The sequence below is a fragment of the Coregonus clupeaformis genome, chromosome 15 (genome assembly GCF_020615455.1).
Source record: "Coregonus clupeaformis isolate EN_2021a chromosome 15, ASM2061545v1, whole genome shotgun sequence".
Taxonomy (NCBI): domain Eukaryota; kingdom Metazoa; phylum Chordata; class Actinopteri; order Salmoniformes; family Salmonidae; genus Coregonus; species Coregonus clupeaformis.
In genome coordinates, this window is record NC_059206.1 from 12,752,548 (window position 1) to 12,779,506 (window position 26,959).

Consider the following 26,959-nt stretch of genomic DNA (forward strand, 5'->3'; position numbering starts at 1 on the left):
GTGGGCAGGTCAACGCGTTATCATCCAGTGGGCAGGTCAACGTGTTATCATCCAGTGGGCAGGTCAACGTGTTATCATCCGGTGGGCAGGTCAACGCGTTATCATCCAGTGGGCAGGTCAACGCGTTATCATCCAGTGGGCAGGTCAACGCGTTATCATCCAGTGGGCAGGGCAACGTGTTATCATCCGGTGGGCAGGGCAACGTGTTATCATCCGGTGGGCAGGGCAACGTGTTATCATCCGGTGGGCAGGTCAACGTGTTATCATCCGGTGGGCAGGGCAACGTGTTATCATCCGGTGGGCAGGGCAACGTGTTATCATCCGGTGGGCAGGTCAACGTGTTATCGTCCGGTGGGCAGGTCAACGCGTTATCATCCGGTGGGCAGGGCAACGTGTTATCATCCGGTGGGCAGGGCAACGTGTTATCATCCGGTGGGCAGGTCAACGTGTTATCATCCGGTGGGCAGGTCAACGTGGTATCGTCCGGTGGGCAGGTCAACGTGTTATCATCCGGTGGGCAGGTCAACGTGGTATCGTCCGGTGGGCAGGTCAACGCGTTATCATCCGGTGGGCAGGTCAACGTGTTATCATCCGGTGGGCAGGTCAACGCGTTATCGTCCGGTGGGCAGGTCAACGTGTTATCATCCGGTGGGCAGGTCAACGTGTTATCGTCCGGTGGGCAGGTTTTAAAGTGTAGTGAACTGAATATGGTCTGTTCTCCTGTGTGTGCAGGTTTTGCCAGGCTGTCGTCTGAGTCCCATCATGGAGGGTCTCCCATCCACTGGGTCCTGCCTGCTGGGATGAACGCCAAGATGCTGGGTGGGGTGTTCAAGATCCACTGGATCTGCAGGTAAACACACTGGCTCTGGCTTATCCTCAAAGCCATAGATGCGTCCCAAATGGCACCCTATTCCCTATATGGTGCACTACTTTAGACCAGAGAATGGCACCCTATTCCCTATATGGTGCACTACTTTAGACCAGAGAATGGCACCCTATTCCCTATATGGTGCACTACTTTAGACCAGAGAATGACACCCTATTCCCTATATAGTGCACTACTTTAGACCAGAGAATGGCACCCTATTCCCTATATGGTGCACTACTTTGGACCCAGGCCCATAGGGTTTTGGAATATAAATATGATGCATTTTCAGCCAATTCAGTGTTTTGTCATCTCAGATCTGTTGTAAGACTTATGCATCCATGATCCTGTGTAAATTAATGATCTAAATCACTTGTTTTCAGACGGGAGTTGCCATTCACTAAAACAGCTCACCTCTCCAACCCATGGAATGAACACAAGCCTGTAAAGATCGGCCGGGATGGACAGGTAAAGCTATCCATGTCTTTTGGTTCTGTGTGGCTCACTTTCTAGAGCTTGTAACTACAGCATTGTGGGTTTGATTCCCGCTGGGGTAACTCATACGAAAATGTATGCAAGCATGATTTTAAGTTGCTTTGGATAAAAGCATCTGCTAAATGGCATATACAGTGCCTTCGGAAAGTATTCAGACCCCTCGACTTTTTCCACAATTTGTTACGTTCCAGCGTTTTTCAAAGAATGGATTAAATATTGTTTCCCCTCGTCAATCTACACACAATACAAAGTAAAAACAGGTTAAATATTGTTTCCCCTCATCAATCTACACACAATACAAAGTAAAAACAGGTTCTGAGAAATGTATGCGAAAAAACTAAGAAAGAAACGGAAATATCACATTTACATAAGTATTCAGACCCTTTACTCAGTACTTTGTTGAAGCACCTTTGGCAGCGATTACAGCCTCGAGTCTTCTTGGGTGTGATGCTACAAGCTTGGCACACCTGTATTTGGGGAGTTTCTCCCATTCTTCTCTGCAGATCCTCTCAAGCTCTGTCAGGTTGGATGGGGAGCATCGCTGCACAGCTATTTTCAGGTCTCTCCAGAGATGTTAGATTGGGTTCAAGTCCGGGCTCTGGCTGGGCCACTCAAGGACATTCAGAGACTTGTCCCGAAGCCACTCCTGCGTTGTCTTGGCTGTGTGGTTAGGGTTGTTGTCCTGTTGGAAGGTGAACCTTCACCCCAGTCTGAGGTCCTGAGCGCTCTGGAGCAGGTTTTCATCACGGATCTCTCTGTACTTTGCTCTGTTCCTTTGCCTCGATCCTGAATAGTCTCCCAGTCCCTGCCGCTGAAAAACATCCCCACAACATGATGCTGCCACCACCATGCTTCACCGTAGGGATGGTGCCAGGTTTCCTCCAGACGTGACGCTTGGTATTCAGGCCAAAGAGTTCAATCTTGGTTTCATCAGACCAGAGAATCTTGTTTCTCATGGTCTGAGAGTCTTTAGGTGCCTCTTGGCAAACTCCAAGCGGGCTGTCATGTGCCTTTTACTGAGGAGTGGCTTCCGTCTGGCCACTCTACCATAAAGGCCAGATTGGTGGAGTGCTGCAGAGATGGTTGTCCTTCTGGAAGGTTCTCCCATCTCCACAGAGGAACTCTTGATCTCTGTCAGAGTGACCATCAGGTTCTTGGTCACCTCCCTGACCAAGGCTCCTCTCCCCCGATTGCTCAGTTTGGCCGGGCAGCCAGCTCTAGGAAGAGTCTGGGTGGTTCCAAACTTCTTCCATTCAAGAATGGAGGCCACTGTGTTCTTGGGGACCTTTCCAAATCATGTCCAATCAATTGAATGTCCCACAGGTGGACTCCAATCAAGTTGTAGAAACATCTCAAGGATGATCAATGGAAACAGGATGCACCTGAGCTCAATTTCGAGTCTCATAGCAAAGGGTCTGAATACTTTCTAAACCTTTTTTTTGTTGTCATTATGGGGGTGTGTGTGTGTGTGTGTGTGTGTGTGTGTGTGTGTGTGTGTGTGTGTGTGTGTGGATTGAAGAAAAACATGTTTTAAATCAATTTTAGAGTAAGGCTGTAACGTAACAATGTGGAAAAAGGGAAGGGGTCTGAATACTTTCAGAACGCACTGTATTATATATATTTTCAAGCTACTAATTCTAATTTAGTTTTATCTACTAATCTGTCCCCCCCCTCTCTCCTCCTCCTCCTCCTCGGGACCATCAGGAGATCGAGACCGAGTGTGGGATGCAGCTGTGCATGCTGTTCCCCCAGGACGAGAGCATTGACTTGTATCAAGTTATTCATAAAATGCGACACAAGAGGAGGATGCCTTCGGAGCCGCGTTCTCGAGGACGCCCGCCGCACAGAGAGCCCGCCCGAGGCGACCTGGGAAGGTTAGAAATGTTCTTTGGACTGCTAGTGCGCTCTTGTGTCGGCGTGACGTGATGCCGGAGCATTGTTCTGATCCGATGGTCTAACCGTCCCTCCCAGAATGCTCTGCTCTCATCACATCCCAGCGAAGAGGGAAACCTGCTGAAATCCTCTGGGCTGTTGCTAAGGACCCCATACAGCAGTTCCACTGAGGAGGATAGATATCTATGGGCCGGGCCAGTGCTAACCACAGTATCTATGGGCCGGGCCAGTGCTAACCACAGTATCTATGGGCCGGGCCAGTGCTAACCACAGTATCTATGGGCCGGGCCAGTGCTAACCACAGTATCTATGGGCCGGGCCAGTGCTAACCACAGTATCTATGGGCCGGGCCAGTGCTAACCACAGTATCTATGGGCCGGGCCAGTGCTAACCACAGTATCTATGGGCCGGGCCAGTGCTAACCACAGTGCTAGTAGGCTGAGTGTGGCTTGTCTCTCTCTGCAGGTGATGGTGGTTAATTCAATGTAAAGAAACGGGTTGAGTTTGATCTCTCAAAATAAGGAATGCAATTTAATTTGAACCATCATGATTCTTAAAACCACCAAAGTTGTAGTTGAGTTTAATACGCAATACATTCTTTAGGTTGCTTGAATGAATTTGTCTAGATAAGTTGTTTTTTTAAAAATTTGTTCCCAAAGCCTTTTCTTTCAGAAGTATCCTGGGGGAGTTAAACCTAGTCATATATGGCTTAGAAAAAGGAACCATTCTATTTAAACAGAAGATGGCACATCGATTTGAGGGGGAGAAAGATGATGCTGTCTTAAATGCTTCCAGAGGACTTTTCTCTCCCTCCATGGGTCATCTATTGAATATACATAACGTATACATGTGATGTCTACACTACTCGTGTATATGCCTGTAGCGTCCAAGGGGGGTGGGGGGGGGGTGTCCGTCTATCTACAAAGCTGCTGGAAAGGGGGTAAAAAGCGTTGGAAAGCGGTAGGCCAGTTGGGAAAAGAATCGTTGGCCTTTGGGAGACCTGGCAACAACCTTGAGAGAGGGGGCTTGGCTCTGCTGTGTGATCAGTGGTTTTCTCTACCTCCTGTTGCAATGCTCCATTACACCAGCAATCCAAATCCCCCTACATCCCCTCCGCAAGAAATCATATGCCCGCGAAAACATTTTGGCTAACGGTTGGTCGGTCACTGCCCCCCACCCCCCCACAACCCAACAGGACTGAAGATGCCAATGTTGTGGTGCTGAGAGAGAGCCAGCCAGCCGTTCCTTGTTACCGTTTCTTCATCCGGAATGAATGTCATCTGGTGGTAGGTGGTTAGGGAAACCTAAAGGACTAGGTTAGGAGTGTTTCCTAAAGGACAGGAGTGTTTCCATATCCTAACCTAAAGGACTAGGTTAGGAGTGTTTCCTAAAGGACAGGAGTGTTTCCATATCCTAACCTAAAGGACTAGGTTAGGAGTGTTTCCTAAAGGACAGGAGTGTTTCTATATCCTAACCTAAAGGACTAGGTTAGGAGTGTTTCCTAAAGGACAGGAGTGTTTCCATATCCTAACCTAAAGGACTAGGTTAGGAGTGTTTCCTAAAGGACAGGAGTGTTTCTATATCCTAACCTAAAGGACTAGGTTAGGAGTGTTTCCTAAAGGACAGGAGTGTTTCTATATCCTAACCTAAAGGACTAGGTTAGGAGTGTTTCCTAAAGGACAGGAGTGTTTCCATATCCTAACCTAAAGGACTAGGTTAGGAGTGTTTCCTAAAGGACAGGAGTGTTTCCATATCCTAACCTAAAGGACTAGGTTAGGAGTGTTTCCTAAAGGACAGGAGTGTTTCCATATCCTAACCTAAAGGACTAGGTTAGGAGTGTTTCTTAAAGGACAGGAGTGTTTCCATATCCTAACCTAAAGGACTGAGAATAAGGTAGGAGGAGACCCACTCGTTTCCTTTTGAAGGCCTTTAATGGACTGAGAATGACACCACAAGGAAGGGAAGTTCTAAGCCAAAGGGGGTCGGTCACCTTTTGGTTTATAAAATGGCCGAAGTGAAGCTCATCCTCTGGTCTTTTCGTTTTGATTGCAATGGACTGCATCAATCACCCTTATCAATCTCCCCCTTTGCCCTCCCAGCCCGGCCCCCTCCTTGTAATGTCTTTGTGGCTGTAGACCCTAAACCATAAGATGGACTGTCTATATGAACTTTTGCTATCTTAATATATGTCAACGGTAACAGTCACAAAACTACAAGAAAGCGGTATGTTACCATTTTAACCGGCTCTTTCTCATTTACCTGTAGACAGTCATTAACCCAGCTGTACAAAAAAAAACTATCTGGTTGATTTTAATTGAACATGGAAGGTGTCTTGTGGAGTAATGATCATCCAGTCAGTGCTTACATTTGTTATTGATGGCTAGTCAGAAGCAGAGGAGGTAACTGTCTAGCTCCTTATTGGAGAAATATGGGGCAACTCCCACAGACAGGTGCCCCTAATCTAAGAAGGATGCACTTCAACAGATACAGTACTGGAAACATCTTGTTTTAGCTGCAGAATGGGCTGGACTATCATGGAACCAACCTGAGCAAAAGCTAACTTGTGAATTAACTGTTTTTAATGTAACTGTCCACAAGCAGTAAGATGTCATTCAGAATATAAGGGTTGATGAAGCAGTAAGATGTCATTCAGAATATAAGGGTTGATTGATAACTGTCTATACATGTTTAGTGTTTTAAGCAGTATTTGGGAATACTGTCAAGATTCAATGAAATGCATCCAGAATTTTGGGCATAAATTAAGTTTTGACCCTTTTTATGGAGGTGAATGTAATCAGAATGGTGATCTGTCTTAAATCACTTTTGTTTCTCAATCTGTCAATAGGTGATTTTACTAGTTCATTTAAATGTTTATATATATATATGCTTTTCAGATGTTTCAGAGTATGTGTGTTTATGATATAGGCCTACTAGGATGTTGCTGTATCGTGGCACTTTGTCTCAATTGTTTACCTAATTCATGTAGGCGTCGGCCCGAGGAATATGACATTCACAACAGGAAACGCCCGAGGATTGACTATCCAGCAGAGTTCCCACAGAGACCAGGTTACTATTACTAACATATGTATTGGCATGGAAATAATGGTGGCCCCCAAATGGGACTCTTATTACCTAAATAGTGCACTACTTTTGACCAGGGTCCACAAGGCTCTGGTCAAAAGCAGTGATATATATATATATATATATGGGTGGTCCTCTGTAGCTCAATTGGTAGAGCATGGCGCTTGTAACGCCGGGGTAGTGGGTTCGATCCCCGGGACCACCCATACGTAAAGATGTATGCACACATGACTGTAAGTCGCTTTAGATAAAAGCGTCTGCTAAATGGCATATTATTATTATATATGGAACAGGGTACCATTTGGGCACACAACTTGTAATTGTATTGGTACCAGTCAATGTCAGTTATATAGATGGACCAACAGGAACGTCAGCCGTGTGCAGTAGATCACCTTCTGGGTGCCGACGAACGGTTGTGATAAAACATGAAGAATAATCTGGAAATTAACAGAAAATGACGTCCCGTTGTGTTCAGAGGTGAAGAGCACGGCCGGCATTCGTGTTGGTCTTGTCTCTTTATTGGTACGGTATCTGAATGATACAATGTGCTTAATGAAAACTGCTTTAGTTTGAAAAGTAAAGCTCATTGGATCCATTTCTTCAACATATGAACAGAGTTTTCAGACAGATCCAGATGACCATTGATTAGCCTAGCTGATTTAATACCGTTACAACGATCAGTTTGCTATAGTGGCAGGAGTTTAGATTTTAATGTCCTATTTCATCGATCAGCTCTGTGTAATATTTTCCACTTTGGATGTTATGAATCAAGAGTAGGGATTGTCACACCAAGTAATACAGTTGAAGTCTGAAGTTTACATACACCTTAGCCAAGTACATTTAAACTCAATTTTTCATAATTACTGGCATTTAATCCTAGTAAAAACTCCCTGTCTTAGGTCAGTTAGGATCACCGCTTTATTTTAAGAATGTGAAATGTCAGAATAATAGTAGAGAATTTTTTTATTTTATTTTACCTTTATTTATCTAGGCAAGTCAGTTAAGAACAAATTCTTATTTACAATGACGGCCTACACCGGCCAAACCCGGACGACGCTGGGCCAATTGTGCGCCGCCCTATGGGACTCCCAATCACGGCCGGTTGTGATACAGCCTGGAATCTAACCAGGGGGTCTGTAGTGACGCCTCAAGCACTGAGATGCAGTACCTTAGACCACTGCGCCACTCGGGAGCCCAATGATTTATTTCAGCTTTTATTTCTTTCATCACATTCCCAGTGGGTCAGAAGTTTACAAACACTCAATTAGTATTTGGTAGCATTGCCTTTAAATTGTTTAACTTGGGTCAAACGTTTCGGGTAGCCTTCCACAAGCTTCCCACAATAAGTTGGGTAAATTTTAGCCCATTCCTCCTGACAGAGCTGGTGTAACTGAGTCAGGTTTAAAGGCCTCCTTGCTCGCACACGCTTTTTCAGTTCTGCCCACAAATTTTCTATAGGATTAAGGTCAGGGCTTTGTGATGGCCACTCCAATACCTTGACATTGTTGTCCTTAAGCCATTTTGCCACAACTTTGGAAGTATGCTTGGGGTCATTGTCCATTTGGAAGAAACATTTGCGACCCAGCTTTAACTTCCTGACTGATGTCTTGAGATGTTGCTTCAATATATCCACATAATTTTCCTTCCTCGTGATGCCATCTATTTTGTGAAGTGCACCAGTCCCTCCTGCAGCAAAGCACCCCCAAAGCATGATGCTGCCACCGTGCTTCACGGTTGGGATGGTGTTCTTCGGTTTGCAAGCAACCCCCTTTTTCCTCCAAACATAACGATGGTCATTATGGCCAAACAGTTCTATTTTTGGTTCATCAGACCAGAGGACATTTCTCCAAAAAGTACGATCTTTGTCCCCATGTGCAGTTGCAAACCGTAGTCTGGCTTTTTTATGGCAGTTTTGGAGCGGTGGCTTCTTCCTTGCTGAGCGGCCATTCAGTTTGTCAATATAGGACTTGTTTTACTGTGGATATTGATACTTTTGTACCTGTTTCCTTCAGCATCTTCACAAGGTCCTTTTCTGTTGTTCTGGGATTGATTTGCACTTTTCGCACCAAAGTACGTTAATCTTAAGGAGACAGAACGCGTCTCCTTCCTGAGCGGTATGACGGCTGCGTGGTCCCATGGTGTTTATACTTGCGTACTATTGTTTGTACAGATGAACGTGGTACCTTCAGGTGTTTGGAAATTGCTCCCATGAACCAGACTTGTGGAGGTCTACAATTTTTTTTCTGATGTCTTGGCTGATTTCTTTTGATTTTCCAATGATGTCAAGCAAAGGGGCACTGAGTTTGAAGGTAGGCTTTGAAATACATCCACAGGTACACCTCCAAATGACTCAAATGTTGTCAATTAGCCTATCAGAAGCTTCTAAAGCCATAACATCATTTTCTGGAATTTTCCAAGCTGTTTAAAGGCACAGTCAACTTAGTGTATGTAAACTTCTGACCCACTGGAATTGTGATACAGTGAATTTATAAGTGAAATAATCTGTCGGTAAACAATTGTTGGAAAAATTACTTGTGTCATGCACAAAGTAGATGTCCTAACCGACTTGCCAAAACTTTAGTTTAACAAGAAATTTGTGGAGTGGTTGAAAAAACCAGTTTGAATGACTTCAACCTAAGTGACTTGTAAACTTCCGACTTCAACTGTATATAATGTATTCTTTAAGTGGGTGCTCATAGGTGAAGTACTGATTCACATTCTTATTGACTACAGATATGTGTTACAATATTAGACAAAACATTTTGAAAGGGCAACTTGTGTGTCTTTGTAAACAGAGATGTTCCATAGGGGACATGAAAGAACGTAACTCACCAGTCGGAGTAAATCAGCTTTCTCTCTTTATACAGGCTTTATGCCAGTTCAACGTAACCCACCAGTTGACCGGTAAGTACCTGACATCACTCACCGTGGACCCCAAATGGAAACCCTAGTGTAGATTGGAGAGGATTAGGTAGGTACAGTGGGGGGGGGAAAGTATTTAGTCAGCCACCAATTGTGCAAGTTCTCCCACTTAAAAAGATGAGAGAGGCCTGTAATTTTCATCATAGGTACACGTCAACTATGACAGACAAAATTAGAATTTTTTCCAGAAAATCACATTGTAGGATTTTTAATGAATTTATTTGCAAATTCAAATCAAATCAAATTGTATTGGTCACATGCGCCGAATACAACAGGTGCAGACATTACAGTGAAATGCTTACTTACAGCCCTTAACCAACAGTGCATTTATTTTTAACAAAAAAAAGTACAAATAAAACAACAACAAAAAAAGTGTTGAGAAAAAAAAGAGCAGAAGTAAAATAAAGTGACAGTAGGGAGGCTATATATACAGGGGGGTACCGGTGCAGAGTCAATGTGCGGGGGCACCGGCTAGTTGAGGTAATATGTACATGTGGGTAGAGTTAAAGTGACTATGCATAAATAATTAACAGAGTAGCAGCAGCGTAAAAAGGATGGGGTGGGGGGGCAGTGCAAATAGTCCGGGTAGCCATGATTAGCTGTTCAGGAGTCTTATGGTTTGGGGGTAGAAGCTGTTGAGAAGTCTTTTGGACCTAGACTTGGCACTCCGGTACCGCTTGCCGTGCGGTAGCAGAGAGAACAGTCTATGACTAGGGTGGCTGGAGTCTTTGACAATTTTGAGGGCCTTCCTCAAATTAAAATCCTCAAATTATGGTGGAAAATAAGTATTTGGTCAATAACAAAAGTTTCTCAATACTTTGTTATATACCCTTTGTTGGCAATGACACAGGTCAAACATTTTCTGTAAGTCTTCACAAGGTTTTCACACACTGTTGCTGGTATTTTGGCCCATTCCTCCATGCAGATCTCCTCTAGAGCAGTGATGTTTTGGGGCTGTCGCTGGGCAACACGGACTTTCAACTCCCTCCAAAGATTTTCTATGGGGTTGAGATCTGGAGACTGGCTAGGCCACTCCAGGACCTTGAAATGCTTCTTACGAAGCCACTCCTTTGTTGCCCGGGCGGTGTGTTTGGGATCATTGTCATGCTGAAAGACCCAGCCACGTTTCATCTTCAATGCCCTTGCTGATGGAAGGAGGTTTTCACTCAAAATCTCACGATACATGGCCCCATTCATTCTTTCCTTTACACAGATCAGTCGTCCTGGTCCCTTTGCAGAAAAACAGCCCCAAAGCATGATGTTTCCACCCCCATGCTTCACAGTAGGTATGGTGTTCTTTGGATGCAACTCAGCATTCTTTGTCCTCCAAACACGACGAGTTGAGTTTTTACCAAAAAGTTATATTTTGGTTTCATCTGACCATATGACATTCTCCCAATCCTCCTCTGGATCATCCAAATGCACTCTAGCAAACTTCAGACGGGCCTGGACATGTACTGGCTTAAGCAGGGGCAGGATTTGAGTCCCTGGCGGCGTAGTGTGTTACTGATGGCTGGCTTTGTTACTTTGGTCCCAGCTCTCTGCAGGTCATTCACTAGGTTCCCCCGTGTGGTTCTGGGATTTTTGCTCACCGTTCTTGTGATCATTTTGACCCCACGGGGTGAGATCTTGCGTGGAGCCCCAGATCAAGGGAGATTATCAGTGGTCTTGTATGTCTTCCATTTCCTAATAATTGCTCCCACAGTTGATTTCTTCAAACCAAGCTGCTTACCTATTGCAGATTCAGTCTTCCCAGCCTGGTGCTTTTTCTGGTGTCCTTTGACAGCTCTTTGGTCTTGGCCATAGTGGAGTTTGGAGTGTGACTGTTTGAGATTGTGGACAGGTGTCTTTTATACTGATAACAAGTTCAAACAGGTGCCATTAATACAGGTAACGAGTGGAGGACAGAGGAGCCTCTTAAAGAAGTTGTTACAGGTCTGTGAGAGCCAGAAATCTTGCTTGTTTGTAGGTGACCAAATACTTATTTTCCACCATAATATGCAAATAAATTCATTAAAAATCCTACAATGTGATTTTCTAGAATTGTTTTCCTCAATTTGTCTGTCATAGTTGACGTGTACCTATGATGAAAATTACAGGCCTCTCTCATCTTTTTAAGTGGGAGAACTTGCACAATTGGTGGCTGACTAAATACTTTTTTCCCCCCACTGTATAACCGATACAGTAAACCTCCACCTTAAGGGTGTACTATGATTGAAGCTCGATCTACTCAGGGTTTTCTAAAGCTAGCCAGCTTCAGTTAGCTAAACATTCCAGCTCAGGTTTCATCTGTACTATGATGGTGGATATTGTTTGTCCACCTGCCGATAACTAGCAGGCTTGTAACTGCGGGTCGAACGCCAAACTCTTCATTGAGACAATGCTGAAACATCAATCCATGGGCAAGCATATTCGCTACACCCGCAATAACATCTGCTAAACGTGTATGTGACCAATAAGATTTGATTTGAAGTCAGGTGACACATTTTCAAAATGAAAAGTTATCTTGCAAATTCAGCAGGCAATGGTGATAAAGATGCTTTTAGAAGTGACGTCTTGATCCTATCACTTAGCATTAATGCCGTCTCTGGTGTGGTTATCAATTCACCTGCACCTATTTCCCCCCACTCCTTGCCATTTACTATTCATTTGACAAGTCATACAAAAGTTTTACTGTGCAAATGCATTCTGTCGTTACTAAATGTAGCTGCAGCATATAAAATAATGATATGCACAATGGGCGGAGTTTCATGTTAGGGGAAGAAAAAAAACCTTTATTATAAAGTATTGCATCCATCATCGCATTTGCAGACTAATGTAAAAAGTGATGAGTAGATTGGACAGTCATAAGTTAGGCTAATAATATAACTGAACTGTTAGGCTAATAATATAACTGGCTCATTGTTTGCAAAAAAAGACCATTCTGCTTATTTGCACACATCCAGAGCTCAGCCCCAGCTAGTGACATTTTTTTAGGAGGATCCAAGAAGAATCAGAAATAATTTGTCTTTTTTTTTTATTAACATATTTCACACAATTCTACAACACTGTACTCTCCATGACTTGAGACCGTAGCAGAATCGTTAATACCACATAAAACGGCAGGGGAGGTTACTCTGCCGACGCTGACAAACTGAGATCAATAAAAAAACGACCTTGAATGTAACCATCTGAGCTATGCCTATGAAAAGGGGGAGACATATTGTAGGCTATGATGTCCATCTAGCCTGGAGGAGGAAATTGTCCTAAAAAAAAACCTTCCAGGAACATGGACTCAACCAATGATAGACAGTGAATATGCCCATTCACCGGGTATATGGCCGATGCTCTCTGCTATAGTGGCAATAAGATAAGCTACTGTTCGCTCAACAACCTATTGCAGAATTTTCATAGCCTATGTTTTTTTTTCTCTCTTTTCTGTTTTTCCAGCGACTTGGATTTTGAAATATTGCGATAGGCATATTTGAGATGCTTTTCATTTGACAGCCGCAAATCAACAATCAGCTATTTGACGTGCTGCGCTCGCTGGCCAAACTGCGCGCTTCCCGACTGTAGGTTATGCTCTGGCTTTGTGATTTAAAACAATCCACAGCAAAAAATATTTAAAGAACCTAATGATCCTCTGGCTAAATCATGTTCTCTGGTGTGGGTGTTTTCAAGGATTTTATTAATTTTTGTGTAGACAGGAGTAATTATATAATTTTGGCAAGTTCAATTTACTTTAAGGAAGCTTAGCTTCCCCTAGTCTATTGGATGCGCCCACCTATACAACAGACTAACTAGATAGCTAGCCAGGCTGCAATGTTTGTTTTTAAATTGGCTAACTGTTTAGCTATTATTACTAGGAGTGTAACTTTCACCAAACCCACCATTTGGTACCTATTGCGGTTTTGGGGCCACGGTTTGGTTTCGGTACAGCGGGAAAATTAAATGCCATTCACAATGTTAATTGGCTGTGTCAACCATAAACTAAAAGTACAGCTATCAGGCTTGTAAACAAATTGGAGTAAAAAAACAAACATTTAATAAATAGCTTTTTATAAATTCTGTTGCATTTAACTTCCGAAAATGCTGTTATAGAAGCCATCTCCTTAGTAGCAGAGGTCACCATGTGGGAGAAGTGGGTGCTCAGGATGATAGTCAGTTTCCCGCTAGTAATTACCAGTTGGACGGCCATTTGAAGTCGGTTTTTCCTAGTCGCATGTGGTAAATTCCCACTTCTTTGGTTACGAACGCGCCATGACACCACCTCCTTCAGTACCAGACGAACGCGCCATGACACTACCTCCTTCAGTACCAGACGAACGCGCCATGACACCACCTCCTTCAGTACCAGACGAACGCGCCATGACACTACCTCCTTCAGTACCAGACGAACGCGCCATGACACCACCTCCTTCAGTACCAGACGAACGCGCCATGACACCACCTCCTTCAGTACCAGACGAACGCGCCATGACACCACCTCCTTCAGTACCAGACGAACGCGCCATGACACCACCTCCTTCAGTACCAGACGAACGCGCCATGACACCACCTCCTTCAGTACCAGACGAACGCGCCATGACACCACCCCCTTCAGTACCAGACGAACGCGCCATGACACCACCCCCTTCAGTACCAGACGAACGCGCCATGACACCACCTCCTTCAGTACCAGACGAACGCGCCATGACACCACCTCCTTCAGTACCAGACGAACGCGCCATGACACCACCTCCTTCAGTACCAGACGAACGCGCCATGACACCACCTCCTTCAGTACCAGACGAACGCGCCATGACACCACCTCCTTCAGTACCAGACGAACGCGCCATGACACCACCTCCTTCAGTACCAGACGAACGCGCCATGACACCACCTCCTTCAGTACCAGACGAACGCGCCATGACACCACCTCCTTCAGTACCAGACGAACGCGCCATGACACTACCTCCTTCAGTACCAGACGAACGCGCCATGACACTACCTCCTTCAGTACCAGACGAACGCGCCATGACACTACCTCCTTCAGTACCAGACGTGCACTTGTGACTCTCATAAAGTGGGCATGTCTGTAGCGCTGTACATCTCCCACTCCGGGTAATGTAATGGGCTTTCACTGTTAAGTAAGCGCAACACAGGTTGTATTGATATCTTCGGCTTTGGTTTGCTTACAGTGCCTTCGGAAAGTGTTCAGACCCCTTTTACTCAGTACTTTGTTGAAGAACCTTTTGGCAGCTATTACAGCCTCAAGTCTTCTTGGGTATGACACTACAAGCTTGACACACTTGTATTTGGGGAGCTTCTCCCGTTCTTCTTTGCAGATCCTCTCAAGCTCTCTCAGGTTGGATGGGGAGCGTCGCTGCACAGACCCCGTACCGAACGGTTCAGGATGGGGAGCGTCGCTGCACATACCCCGTACCGAACGGTTCAGGATGGGGAGCGTCGCTGCACAGACCCCGTACCGAACGGTTCAGGACGAATACGTGTACCACCCCTAATTATTAGCATGTGTTAATTTTGTCGTTATGTCTTTCCACCGGCACTCGTTAATAATTGCAAATGGCCGACGTGCAGTTGATGAACGGGACGGGTGCTACATACTTGGGTTGTAAAACTACACTCGGTGGCCTGTTTATTAAGTACCGGGTCGGACCCCCCTTTTGCCTCCAGAACAGCCGGAATTCTTCGGGGCATGGAAACGTTGCTCAATTGGTATCGAGGGACCTAACGTGTGCCATGAAAACATTCCCCACACCATTACACCACCGCCACCAGCCTGTACCGTTGACACCAGGCAGGATGGGGCCATGGACTCTGCTATCAGCATGAAGCAATAGGAACTGGTATTCGTCGGACCAAGCGATGTTTTTCCACTCCTCAGTTGTCCAGTGGTGGTGATGGCGTGCCCACTGGAGCCGCTTCTTCTTGTTTTTAGCTGATAGGAGTGGAACCCGGTGTGGTCGTCTGCTGCGACAGCCCGTCCGTGACAAGGACCAGCGAGTTGTGCGTTCCAAGATGCCGTTCTGCACACCACTGTTGTACTGCGCCGTTATTTGCCTGTTTGTGGCCCGCCTGTTAGCTTGCACCATTCTTGCCATTCTCCTTTGTCCTCTCATCAAAGAGCTGTTTTTGCCCACAGGACTGAGCTGACCGGTAGTTTTTTTGTTTGTTGCACCATTCTCAGTAAACACACCGTTACATTTTAGATTTACATTTTAGTCATTTAGCAGACGCTCTAATCCAGAGCGATTTACAGTTAGTGAGTGCATACATTTTTTTTTTTTTCATACTGGCCCCCCGTGGGAATCGAACCCACAACCCTGGCGTTGCAAACGCCACGCTCTACCAACTGAGCTACACGGGACTGTTGTGTGTGAAAAGCCCAGGAGGCCGGCCGTTTCTGAGATACTGGAATCGGTACGCCTGGCGCCGACGATCATACCACGCTCAGTCGCTTAGGTCACTCGTTTTGCCCAGCCTAACGTTCAGTTGAACAGTAACTGAATGCCTCGATGCCTGTCTGCCTGCATTAGTACCTAATAAACTGACCACTGAATGTATGTCTCAAGCACTGAATATTAGGAGTTGAGAAATTAATCTGACACTGTTGGAAAGCTGGGATTTCCCCTCTTCAACAGTAGTCATCTTATTCTGACATTGTTAAATACATATTTTTTTAGAATAGCCTAATTGAGAAACGACTCAATAGAGCTCCCCTGTAACCTGAATATTTGAGACTTTTGTTAGAAGAACATGGCTTTAGTTAGCCTACCTACGGGGAGGCAGGTAGCTTAGTGGGTAAGAGCGTTGTGCCAGTAACCGAAAGGTCGCTGGTTCTAATCCCCGGGCCGACTAGGTGAAAAATCTGTCGATGTGCCCTTGAGCAAGGCACTTAACCCTAATTGCTCCTGTAAGTCGCTCTGGATAAGAGCGTCTGCTAAATGACCAATTATTTATTATTATTTTACCTTTTTTATAGCCATTCGATCCCTGATTCATTGAAAGATGGAACTATTTTAGAAATACATAAATATTTGGTTGTAAAAGTTGCAATATAATATGTCAAGGGTGGCCAAGCATCCCCTAGGACAGTGTTTCCCAACTCTGGTCCTTGAGTACCCCCAACAGCACACGTTTTTGCCCCGGACAAAAGACCTGATTCAACTTGTCAAGGGCTTGATGATTAGTTGACAAGTAGAATCAGGTTTGCCTTGTCCGGGGCCACAACAAAACACTGTTGAGAAACACTGTTGGGGGTACTGGAGGAGTTGAGCTGTTGGGGGTACTGGAAGACTGGAGTTGAGAAACACTGTTGGGGGTACTGGAAGAGTTGAGCTGTTGGGGTACTGGAAGAGTTGAGCTGTTGGGGTACTGGAAGAGTTGAGCTGTTGGGGTACTGGAAGACTGGAGTTGAGAAACACTGTTGGGGGTACTGGAAGAGTTGGGGTACTGGAAGACTGGAGTTGAGAAACACTGTTGGGGTACTGGAAGAGTTGGGGTACTGGAAGACTGGAGTTGAGAAACACTGTTGGGGGTACTGGAGGAGTTGAGCTGTTGGGGTACTGGAAGACTGGAGCTGTTGGGGTACTGGAAGACTGGAGTTGAGAAACACTGTTGGGGGTACTGGAGGAGTTGAGCTGTTGGGGTACTGGAAGAGTTGAGCTGTTGGGGTACTGGAAGACTGGAGTTGAGAAACACTGTTGGGGGTACTGGAAGAGTTGAGCTGTTGGGGTACTGGAAGAGTTGAGCTGTTGGGGTACTGGAAGAGTTGAGCTGTTGGGGTACTGGAAGAGTTGAGCTGTTGGGGTACTGGAAGACTGGAGTTGAGAAACACTGTTGGGGGTACTGGAAGAGTTGAGCTGTTGGGGTACTGGAAGACTGGAGTTGAGAAACACTGTTGGGGGTAGGGCTGTTACGGTGACCGTATTACCGCCACACTGGCAGTCACGAGTCATACTGGAAGTCAAATTCCATGTGACCATTTAGTCACGGTAACTAGGCTTCTCCGAGCTCTGATGCTGCTGATGGTCATTAGTATCCTACCAAACTTGCTAACTGCCTGGTACTCAGCACTCTATTGTCCCTCTAATCACTCTGACATCAATGCAAATGTAATCGAAAATCTAATCAAACTCTTCATGAGAGCCCATGAGCTCATGTTGTGCAACATTTCTATAGGCTATGCAATTGCGTGAGAAAACAGAGTTTTGATGGCCTCTATTAAAAAGAGGAGGATCCCATCAGCTTTCTATAGGCTAGGCCTACTATATATATTTCTCAACTTTCCTAATATTAAGCACATTGTTTCTTTACAACAGGAGTATAGCCTACCTGGCTGGCATGGAAATGAACCAGGGGAAAAGCGTCCTCCATTCGCTATTTAAGTGCATAGATTACATGTATTTTTTTCCCCTGCCCCTGTTTCGAGACAGGTGCATGATAATGGTCCATCCTAAATCAAAACAAATTTCACACATATTATTTAGTATATGTAAAGAAAAGATTAAATCAAGAATAGTCTGATGGGTGACGATATTAGCTTATCACTTGTGAATGATGCCTAGTTTATGTGCAGTAAAGCAAGAAACAATGCCTTTTTTTTTTTTTTTTGCTACTTTTTAAAATCATAGTGGCACACCTCATGTAGCCTAGCCCATAGGCCTATATGTTTTGATCACAGCTAAAGTGGCCAAATAAATTATTTAAAATGAAGCACATTAATCCGCTTTACAACGGGTGTAGAGCCTAACTGGCATACATACGCATCGCGTGAGTTTCAAGTTTGGGGAAGATCATTTTTACCATAAAAATGCACATTTATAATAAAAGCATTACATACAAAAGCGCATTTGCGGTCACTTTTGAGAAATTGTGTTTTCCTGCTAATGGAACATTTGCGCTTATAGCCTACTGCCGTGTGCGCATTGCTGCGCTTATGTGAAGAGAGAACCTAATAGTATATCAACATTTTAAGCTTAACGTTCTGATCTGTTATCAGCCTCATTGCTTAAATGTGTTTTGATGCTAGTGGTTGTATTCATTTGGGATCTATCGCATCCCACAACTGTCCCAGACTATGTTGGAATATTTATTTCTCACATAGAATAGAACAGGTCGACTCTTGTACTATGGGGGATAGTAGATTGACATGGGCTAGTGCTTTTGCTGTTCGTTAGGCCGACTCATCTTGTTGGCTGACGAAAAGTAAATGTGGACAGTTCTGCCAATATCTTCAATATGTACCTCGGAATTGGATAAGGACATGCACAGTTGCGTCCCCGACGTGTCTGTCTTCACTTGTAGCCTGTGAGAAAGACCCGATCACGTGATGGAGAGCCATTTCAGTGAGAGGTGCTTTGGCGCACGCAGCCGGGAGAAGGGAATTATAATTATTATATTCAGCCCAAGGGTACAACGGCCACTGGCTGCAAAAGGCATGGATTTCTTTAGGGGGCATTACACGAAGGGTATGTCGGCGGGAAATTTGAGGCATTTATCAAGTGCGTGTCAAATTGTGAATGAAAGACTGAAGTGTGTACAGCCTGCGCAAAAAACAAAGCAGAGCTCATGCAACTTTTTTTTCAAATCATCATTAGTCGCATCATGCAGCCTTACAATGTATTAAAAATCTAAACATATAGCCCAACATTTGTAGAACAACTAAAGTTACATGAATAACTCCAAATTAAGCATATAGGAGGACCTATTTCTTTGTTAACCGCTCAACACTGAATAGCATGTGGCACTCCCTCTGAAATCATTTGGAGAAAATATCCTTTCTATGTTATTCAGCTATGTTCAATTGTATTCTTCATACTATAAAATAATGCCACGGAATTCTATGAATCTTGTCTGCTAAATGAACTAGTGTAGCCCACAGCCATTTGGCATAGCCAGATCAGGACCTATTCTGTTTTCCTGAAATAGACTACATTTTCTTCATATCATGCTTCTTTAGACCTGTCTAAAATAAATAATGGATTTATTGTGATGGTGTAGGCTATATTAAATTGATTTATTAGACTTTTTTTAAATGTAGATGTTCCAAAGGTCTGCATCAGTGGCTTGTAGGCTATGCGTGGAAGCCAGGAGATGCTAAATGTGTTTATGTTAATTAAAGGTCAATTGCCGTGAGACCGGCAGTTATTTGCTTGACAATCACCGGCTGGCAATTTCATGACAGCCACAGCCCTAGTTGGGCTGTTGGAGGACTGGAGTTGGGGAACACTGTTGGGTACTGGAGGACTGGAGTTGGGCTGTTGGAGGACTGGAGGACTGGAGTTGGGCTGTTGGGGGGCTGGAGTTGGGCTGTTGGGGGCTGGAGTTGGGCTGTTGGAGGACTGGAGTTGGGCTGTTGGAGGACTGGAGTTGGGGAACACTGTTGGGGGTACTGGAGGACTGGAGTTGGGCTGTTGGAGGGCTGGAGTTGGGCTGTTGGAGGACTGGAGTTGGGCTGTTGGAGGACTGGAGTTGGGCTGTTGGAGGACTGGAGTTGGGGAACACTGTTGGGGGTACTGGAGGACTGGAGTTGGGCTGTTGGAGGGCTGGAGTTGGGCTGTTGGAGGACTGGAGTTGGGCTGTTGGAGGACTGGAGTTGGGCTGTTGGAGGACTGGAGTTGGGGAACACTGTTGGAGGACTGGAGTTGGGGAACACTGTTGGGAAACTGCCCAGGGAGCGCTACTGGGTGTGCAGGCTGTTGTTCCAGTCCTGATATTACACACCACATTAAAATCAGCTGTTCAGCATTTTTAGATTTTAGTCATTAGGGTTAAGTGCCTTGTTCACGGGCACATCGACAGATTTCACCTAGTCAGCTCGGGGATTCAAAACTGCAACATTTTGGTTACTGGCCCAACCTCTTAACTGCTAGGCTACCACCCAGCCCTTTGATAAGTGTGTTTGAGCAGGGCTAGGTCAAAAGCCTGCACACCAATTAACTCCAGATGGCGGGTTGACTACATTTTACATTTTAGTCATTTAGCAGACGCTCTTATCCAGAGTGCATACATTTATTTATATTTTTTCCCATACTGACTACGTGTGTTTTGTACAGTGGCATTACGATGCTGTTATTCAACATTGTAGGGGGGTTAAGTGCCTTGCTCAAGAGCACAGCGGCAGGAGCTGGTAAATGGGATCAGTCTACATTTATGGTAACTTTTTTTATGTATACATAGCCGCTACCAAATTATTGGTCATGGAAATTTTAAGTCATGAAATTCCATCTGTCAAAATGTGTATGAAGCCTGCATAGGCCTCTAGCCTGTCAGACTGCTAGCAGCTTATTGTTTCCGGAACTTAGTTCTCAACAAGTGACTAGGGGTTGATTTAGGAGTTAGGGTTCCTCTCTCCACCAATCCTTCCCTAGTCCTTCCTCTCTCCACCAATCCATCCCTAGTCCTTCCTCTCTCCACCAATCCTTCCCTTCCTCTCTCCACCAATCCATCCCTAGTCCTTCCTCTATCCACCAATCCTTCCCTTCCTCTATCCACAAATCCTTCCCTTCCTCTATCCACAAATCCTTCCCTTCCTCTATCCACAAATCCTTCCCTTCCTCTATCCACAAATCCTTCCCTAGTCCTTCCTCTATCCACAAATCCTTCCCTAGTCCTTCCTCTATCCTCAAATCCTTCCCTAGTCCTTCCTCTCTCCACCAATCCTTCCCTTTCTCTCTCCACCAATCCTTCCCTAGCCCTTCCTCTATCCACCAGGTCTTCCCTTACTTGGGCTGTTGCGGTGACCGAGTCATGATGCAGTAAAATTCCATGTGACTGTTGAGTCACGGTAATCTCCTCTTATGCACTCTGGACATGCTTTGGTAATACCCAATTTGCTAATGATCATCAGGTCACTAATGGCCTGGTACTCAGGGCTCTATTGTCCCTCTCACCATCAGGTCCCTAATGGCCTGGTACTCAGGGCTCTATTGTCCCTCTCACCATCAGGTCCCTAATGGCCTGGTACTCAGGGCTCTATTGTCCCTCTCACCATCAGGTCCTAATGGCCTGGTACTCAGGGCTCTATTGTCCCTCTCACCATCAGGTCCTAATGGCCTGGTACTCAGGGCTCTATTGTCCCTCTCACCATCAGGTCCCTAATGGCCTGGTACTCAGGGCTCTATTGTCCCTCTAACCATCAGGTCCTAATGGCCTGGTACTCAGGGCTCTATTGTCCCTCTAACCATCAGGTCCTAATGGCCTGGTACTCAGGGCTCTATTGTCCCTCTAACCATCAGGTCCCTAATGGCCTGGTACTCAGGGCTCTATTGTCCCTCTAACCATCAGGTCCCTAATGGCCTGGTACTCAGGGCTCTATTGTCCCTCTAACCATCAGGTCCTAATGGCCTGGTACTCAGGGCTCTATTGTCCCTCTCACCATCAGGTCCCTAATGGCCTGGTACTCAGGGCTCTATTGTCCCTCTCACCATCAGGTCCTAATGGCCTGGTACTCAGGGCTCTATTGTCCCTCTCACCATCAGGTCCCTAATGGCCTGGTACTCAGGGCTCTATTTTCCCTCTCACCATCAGGTCCTAATGGCCTGGTACTCAGGGCTCTATTGTCCCTCTAACCATCAGGTCCTAATGGCCTGGTACTCAGGGCTCTATTGTCCCTCTCACCATCAGGTCCTAATGGCCTGGTACTCAGGGCTCTATTGTCCCTCTCACCATCAGGTCCTAATGGCCTGGTACTCAGGGCTCTATTGTCCCTCTAACCATCAGGTCCTAATGGCCTGGTACTCAGGGCGCTGTTGTCCCTCTAACCATCAGGTCCTAATGGCCTGGTACTCAGGGCTCTGTTGTCCCTCTCACCATCAGGTCCCTAATGGCCTGGTACTCAGGGCTCTGTTGTCCCTCTCACCATCAGGTCCTAATGGCCTGGTACTCAGGGCTCTATTGTCCCTCTAACCATCAGGTCCTAATGGCCTGGTACTCAGGGCTCTGTTGTCCCTCTAACCATCAGGTCCTAATGGCCTGGTACTCAGGGCTCTGTTGTCCCTCTCACCATCAGGTCCCTAATGGCCTGGTACTCAGGGCTCTATTGTCCCTCACCATCAGGTCCCTAATGGCCTGGTACTCAGGGCTCTATTGTCCCTCTAACCATCAGGTCCCTAATGGCCTGGTACTCAGGGCTCTATTGTCCCTCTAACCATCAGGTCCTAATGGCCTGGTACTCAGGGCTCTGTTGTCCCTCTCACCATCAGGTCCCTAATGGCCTGGTACTCAGGGCTCTATTGTCCCTCTCACCATCAGGTCCTAATGGCCTGGTACTCAGGGCTCTATTGTCCCTCTCACCATCAGGTCCTAATGGCCTGGTACTCAGGGCTCTATTGTCCCTCTCACCATCAGGTCCTAATGGCCTGGTACTCAGGGCTCTATTGTCCCTCTAACCATCAGGTCCTAATGGCCTGGTACTCAGGGCTCTATTGTCCCTCTAACCATCAGGTCCTAATGGCCTGGTACTCAGGGCTCTGTTGTCCCTCTCACCATCAGGTCTCTAATGGCCTGGTACTCAGGGCTCTGTTGTCCCTCTCACCATCAGGTCTCTAATGGCCTGGTACTCAGGGCTCTATTGTCCCTCTCACCATCAGGTCCCTAATGGCCTGGTACTCAGGGCTCTATTGTCCCTCTAACCATCAGGTCCTAATGGCCTGGTACTCAGGGCTCTGTTGTCCCTCTCACCATCAGGTCCCTAATGGCCTGGTACTCAGGGCTCTATTGTCCCTCTCACCATCAGGTCCCTAATGGCCTGGTACTCAGGGCTCTATTGTCCCTCTAACCATCAGGTCCTAATGGCCTGGTACTCAGGGCTCTATTGTCCCTCTCACCATCAGGTCCTAATGGCCTGGTACTCAGGGCTCTATTGTCCCTCTCACCATCAGGTCCCTAATGGCCTGGTACTCAGGGCTCTATTGTCCCTCTCACCATCAGGTCCCTAATGGCCTGGTACTCAGGGCTCTATTGTCCCTCTAACCATCAGGTCCTAATGGCCTGGTACTCAGGGCTCTATAGTCCCTCTAACCATCAGGTCCTAAAGGCCTGGTACTCAGGGCTCTATTGTCCCTCTAACCATCAGGTCCTAATGGCCTGGTACTCAGGGCTCTATTGTCCCTCTAACCATCAGGTCCTAATGGCCTGGTACTCAGGGCACTATTGTCCCTCTCACCATCAGGTCACTAATGGCCTGGTACTCAGGGCTCTATTGTCCCTCTAACCATCAGGTCCTAATGGCCTGGTACTCAGGGCTCTATAGTCCCTCTAACCATCAGGTCCTAATGGCCTGGTACTCAGGGCTCTATTGTCCCTCTAACCATCAGGTCCTAATGGCCTGGTACTCAGGGCTCTATTGTCCCTCTAACCATCAGGACCTAATGGCCTGGTACTCAGGGCTCTATTGTCCCTCTAACCATCAGGTCCTAATGGCCTGGTACTCAGGGCTCTATTGTCCCTCTAACCATCAGGTCCTAATGGCCTGGTACTCAGGGCTCTATTGTCCCTCTAACCACTCTGACATCGACGCAAATGAAATCGAAAAATCACATCACACTTATCATCAAAACAGTATCATGCTTTTAAAACTCCCCATGATGAATTTGAAGAAAGAAATTCAACAACAGGTTCAAACTGAGTGGAAAACATGGTCACTGTGGATGTTGTTTCAAAGCAAAACGAAATGGACAGCACTTTCTAAGGCGGTGATTAATTCAAAGCATTTAAGACATTGCATGTAGAACATTATTAGAGCTTATGCATATATGAGGTCTAGGTAGCTTAGTAGGGCGGCAGGTAGCTTAGTGGTTAAGAGCGTTGTGCCAGTAACCGAAAGGTCGCTGGTTCTAATCCCCGAGCCGACTAGGTGAAATCTGTCGATGTGCCCTTGAGCAAGGCACTTAACCCTAATTGCTCCTGTAAGTCGCTCTGGATAAGAGCGTCTGCTAAATGACTAAAATGTAATGTAAATGTAATGTAAATGTCTATATATGAGGTCTATATATGAGCCCAAGCCCGAAAATAAAATAAAAACGGAATTAAAATGATTATGCCATTCGTTATACAATACATGGCCTTCTGCATATTACGCAGAAGAAGATAAAAGAGAAAAATATATATATTTAGGATGTTTATAGCTAATCCTACAATTATAGTGAATTTGATTTTGAATAGCCTAGTAATGGAGCATTGTTTATATTTTGATAATTAATAGGCTGACACGTTACCTTTAGCTGCAGAATATCTCGCCACCGTGCGTTTCCGTCTCCCCTCTCTCCTTCATTCCTTTCTCGAGCGCACAGAGCGAGGGGCTGTCAACAGTTTAATGAAATATGTTTTGTTGTGATAACATGTTACTATCGATGTTCCCGAACAACAAATTTCACTTGGTTTCCCAAATTTAAGCACTGGGTAGCTGCAGGAACAGGGTTGGAGAGCCCATGGCATACAGAGTACTGGGTAGCTGGAGGAACAGGGTTGGAGAGCCCATGGCATACAGAGTACTGGGTAGCTGGAGGAACAGGGTTGGAGAGCCCATGGCATACAGAGGACTGGGTAGCTGGAGGAACAGGGTTGGAGAGCCCATGGCATACAGAGTACTGGGTAGCTGGGGGAACAGGGTTGGAGAGCCCATGGCATACAGAGTACTGGGTAGCTGGAGGAACAGGGTTGGAGAGCCCATGGCATACAGAGTACTGGGTAGCTGGAGGGACAGGGTTGGAGAGCCCATGGCATCCAGAGTACTGGGTAGCTGGAGGAACAGGGTTGGAGAGCCCATGGCATACAGAGTACTGGGTAGCTGGAGGAACAGGGTTGGAGAGCCCATGGCATACAGAGTACTGGGTAGATACAGGAACAGGGTTGGAGAGCCCATGGCATACAGAGTACTGGGTAGCTGGAGGAACAGGGTTGGAGAGCCCATGGCATACAGAGTACTGGGTAGCTGGAGGAACAGGGTTGGAGAGCCCATGGCATACAGAGTACTGGGTAGCTGGAGGAACAGGGTTGGAGAGCCCATGGCATACAGAGTACTGGGTAGCTGGAGGAACAGGGTTGGAGAGCCCATGGCATACAGAGTACTGGGTAGCTGGAGGGACAGGGTTGGAGAGCCCATGGCATCCAGAGTACTGGGTAGCTGGAGGAACAGGGTTGGAGAGCCCGTGGCATACAGAGTACTGGGTAGCTGGATGAACAGGGTTGGAGAGCCCATGGCATACAGAGTACTGGGTAGCTGGAGGAACAGGGTTGGAGAGCCCATGGCATACAGAGTACTGGGTAGCTGGAGGAACAGGGTTGGAGAGCCCATGGCACACAGAGTACTGGGTAGCTGGGGGAACAGGGTTGGAGAGCCCATGGCACACAGAGTACTGGGTAGCTGGGGGAACAGGGTTGGAGAGCCCATGGCATACAGAGTACTGGGTAGCTGGAGGAACAGGGTTGGAGAGCCCGTGGCATACAGAGTACTGGGTAGCTGGAGGAACAGGGTTGGAGAGGCCATGGCATACAGAGTACTGGGTAGCTGGAGGAACAGGGTTGGAGAGCCCATGGCACACAGAGTACTGGGTAGCTGGAGGAACAGGGTTGGAGAGCCCATGGCACACAGAGTACTGGGTAGCTGGGGGAACAGGGTTGGAGAGCCCATGGCATACAGAGTACTGGGTAGCTGGAGGAACAGGGTTGGAGAGCCCATGGCACACAGAGTACTGGGTAGCTGGAGGAGCAGGGTTGGAGAGCCCATGGCATACAGAGTACTGGGTAGCTGGAGGAACAGGGTTGGAGAGCCCATGGCATACAGAGTACTGGGTAGCTGGAGGGAACAGGGTTGGAGAGCCCATGGCACACAGAGTACTGGGTATCTGGAGGAACAGGGTTGGAGAGCCCATGGCATACAGAGTACTGGGTAGCTGGAGGAACAGGGTTGGAGAGCCCATGGTATACAGAGTACTGGGTAGCTGGAGGGAACAGGGTTGGAGAGCCCATGGCATACAGAGTACTGGGTAGCTGGAGGGAACAGGGTTGGAGAGCCCATGGCATACAGAGTACTGGGTATCTGGAGGAACAGGGTTGGAGAGCCCATGGCATACAGAGTACTGGGTAGCTGGAGGAACAGGGTTGGAGAGCCCGTGGCACACAGAGTTTCGGTGGAAATATCACCTGTCACGCAGCAAGAGGCTGCATGCTCCTCAAACAGTGGTTGATGCGTAAAGTTAAATAAGTGTTCTTATAAGCCCAGACATTTCTAAATGCAATCCTGTGTGAAAGGAGAGTTTTGATGGTTGCCACGAACAAGAGGAGAATCCCAGCTGCTACTAGATGTATTTGATTTATTTATTGCCTGCTCCGCTATAAACTGGAGTAGCCTAATCAGCATGATTTTACAACGAAATGGGGGGGAAGTGGCCTCCATTCACTATTCCAGTGCATACGGATGACATGTTTTTCCCCAGTTGATAATGGGCCTTTTTTCTAAATCGAAACAAACGTTGACGTTTTAGTAAAGGCAAGATTAAATTGAGAATAGTCTGCTGGGTGAACATATGATCACTTGATGAGAGAACAGCGTGTGCTGCCTGAGGCAAGGAACCGAGCACAAGCTTTTTTTTGCAACTTTTTAAAATAGTCTAGACTAGTTGCATCATGCAGCCCAAATATATTTTGATTTGTATTGTTCAAAACTAAATTTGCCAAATAACTCTAAATCTAATTTATAAGACCTGTTTCAAATGATCA

General features: G+C 46.3%; 1 protein-coding gene across 1 annotated transcript in view; it reads left to right on the forward strand.

The window, feature by feature from the left end:
* Nucleotides 1-26,959, forward strand: part of LOC121583632 (YTH domain-containing protein 1) — a 57,291-nt gene that overhangs the window by 21,891 nt on the left and 8,441 nt on the right. Inside the window, exons 7-11 of the mRNA XM_041899786.2 lie at nucleotides 733-850; nucleotides 1,249-1,333; nucleotides 3,065-3,234; nucleotides 6,240-6,319; nucleotides 9,202-9,238. Of these exons, the coding sequence (XP_041755720.2) occupies nucleotides 733-850; nucleotides 1,249-1,333; nucleotides 3,065-3,234; nucleotides 6,240-6,319; nucleotides 9,202-9,238 (490 nt within the window). The remainder of the gene's footprint in view (nucleotides 1-732; nucleotides 851-1,248; nucleotides 1,334-3,064; nucleotides 3,235-6,239; nucleotides 6,320-9,201; nucleotides 9,239-26,959) is intronic.